The sequence below is a fragment of the Chiloscyllium plagiosum genome, chromosome 50 (genome assembly GCF_004010195.1).
Source record: "Chiloscyllium plagiosum isolate BGI_BamShark_2017 chromosome 50, ASM401019v2, whole genome shotgun sequence".
NCBI lineage: Eukaryota > Metazoa > Chordata > Chondrichthyes > Orectolobiformes > Hemiscylliidae > Chiloscyllium > Chiloscyllium plagiosum.
The window spans coordinates 6,600,014-6,601,724 of NC_057759.1; the positions used below are offsets into that span (position 1 = coordinate 6,600,014).

The window sequence follows — 1,711 nt, forward strand, 5'->3', positions numbered from 1 at the left end:
GTCCTTCACTTGGAGCTGGTGTACTTGGTCACCGCCTTTGTACCCTCCGACACGGCGTGCTTGGCCAGCTCCCCGGGCAGCAGCAGCCGCACGGCGGTCTGGATCTCCCGGGAGCTGATGGTGCTGCGCTTGTTGTAATGGGCCAGGCGGGAAGCCTCCCCCGCGATGCGCTCGAAAATATCGTTGACGAACGAATTCATGATGCTCATGGCCTTGGAGGAGATGCCGGTGTCGGGGTGAACCTGTTTCATCACTTTGTAGATATATATGGCGTAACTTTCTCTCCTGGTCCGCTTCCTCTTCTTACCGCCCTTCACTGGCGCCTTCTTGATGATTTTCTTCGCGCCCTTCTTGGAGGCTTGCTGTGCTTTCTTCTCATCAGCCATAGCGCCGCTCACTATCAGACACAGAATAAGGGAAAGCGGGCTCGGAGCTCCCTTTTTATAGACTGACGACGTCAGCAATGCTAATGAGGGATGGGGAAAGTCTGGTTCCTGATTGGGTAGTTTACACAGAATCATTCCCCAACATTGAGTCTCTCTGATTGGTTAGTGTGGGATCCAATGTGGATCTGTCATAAACTACAACGAAATGTGAAGTGGATGGTGATTCTGTTCCTGTCAGTCTGACTGAGGGAGATTTGTTTTGTGTCTGTGACACAGAAAGTGACTGTGGTATTGGCTCGGTTTCCTTTTGCTCGTTGTTGTGATCATGTGTTTCTAGCTCCGCATGTCTGTTTCTGTTCCTCTGTATAGGCTGGAATTAACACAGAACTTGTCACTGTGTGAAAAAAAAACTCTCATCCATTCGAAATTGTGATTACATTTGTTGTCAAGTTACACAAACCACTGGAACCTGACTGTGAGTGTTTTCTACACTTGGGGTTGATGGTATATTTCTGATACCTTGAGGGATAACTGTGGGCCCAGAGACCTATCGATAACTGTGTGCTTTGCAAGTACCTGCAGTGTAACTGAACCACTTTGCTGCGCTTTTCATTTAGACGTCTTGCAGTTTCATGTCGGGATTTATAACATTTCTCAGTCATATGCGAATACCTGTTAACCAGCAACTGTTAACATACTATATATATGTGTGTCGCTTTAACTTTGTATCTGTCGAGTCCTAATTTACACATTTGGCATTAACTCAACATCTGTCCACTGAGGCTCTGGTCCTCTGTGTAATAGTCAATGAGTGTTAATTCAAGACAGCTTTTATTCTGTAACCATCAAACACTGTTGTATGTGGTAAAACGTTACACTATTTGCCAGCCACTTAGAAATATTCGTCCAATCTGTGCCCCCATGAGAAAGTGAGGATTGCAGATGCTGGGCTTATGCCTAAAACGTTGAGATGAAGGGTTTATGCTTGAAACATCAATTCTCCTGCTCCTCGGATGCTGCCTGACATGCTGTGCTTTTCCAGCACATCGTATTTCATTCTGTAACTGCCAGTTTGTTGTTTCTAATCTTATATTTACACAGTTTCAGTCAATCACTGGCATGACAGAGAGCAAATATCTCAACATCTCAAAGTTTCTGATAAAATGGATGGTTAATTTGTTTTTCACTAAGTTACAAATAAAGTGTATGATGAGTGATGCCTCCAAATCCTGTCATGCAGATACAGTGTATATGCTGTAGTTATTAATTTCTTTCTATCTTGTGTCACTTTAAATATCTCAAAGCAGAACACCATAAGCAGCATG

General features: G+C 44.3%; 1 protein-coding gene across 1 annotated transcript; it reads right to left on the reverse strand.

Moving 5' to 3' along the window:
- Positions 1 to 5: 5 nt before the first annotated feature.
- LOC122544597 (histone H2B 1/2-like) lies at positions 6 to 401 on the reverse strand. The gene has a single exon (XM_043683916.1). It carries the CDS (start codon positions 384 to 386, stop codon positions 6 to 8), a length of 381 nt encoding a protein of 126 aa, XP_043539851.1. The 5' UTR covers positions 387 to 401.
- Positions 402 to 1,711: the final 1,310 nt, after the last annotated feature.

Excerpts from the sequence above, each read along its gene's own strand:
- LOC122544597 (XM_043683916.1), bottom strand. The coding sequence starts at position 386 with ATGGCTGATGAGAAGAAAGCACAGCAAGCCTCCAAGAAGGGCGCGAAG.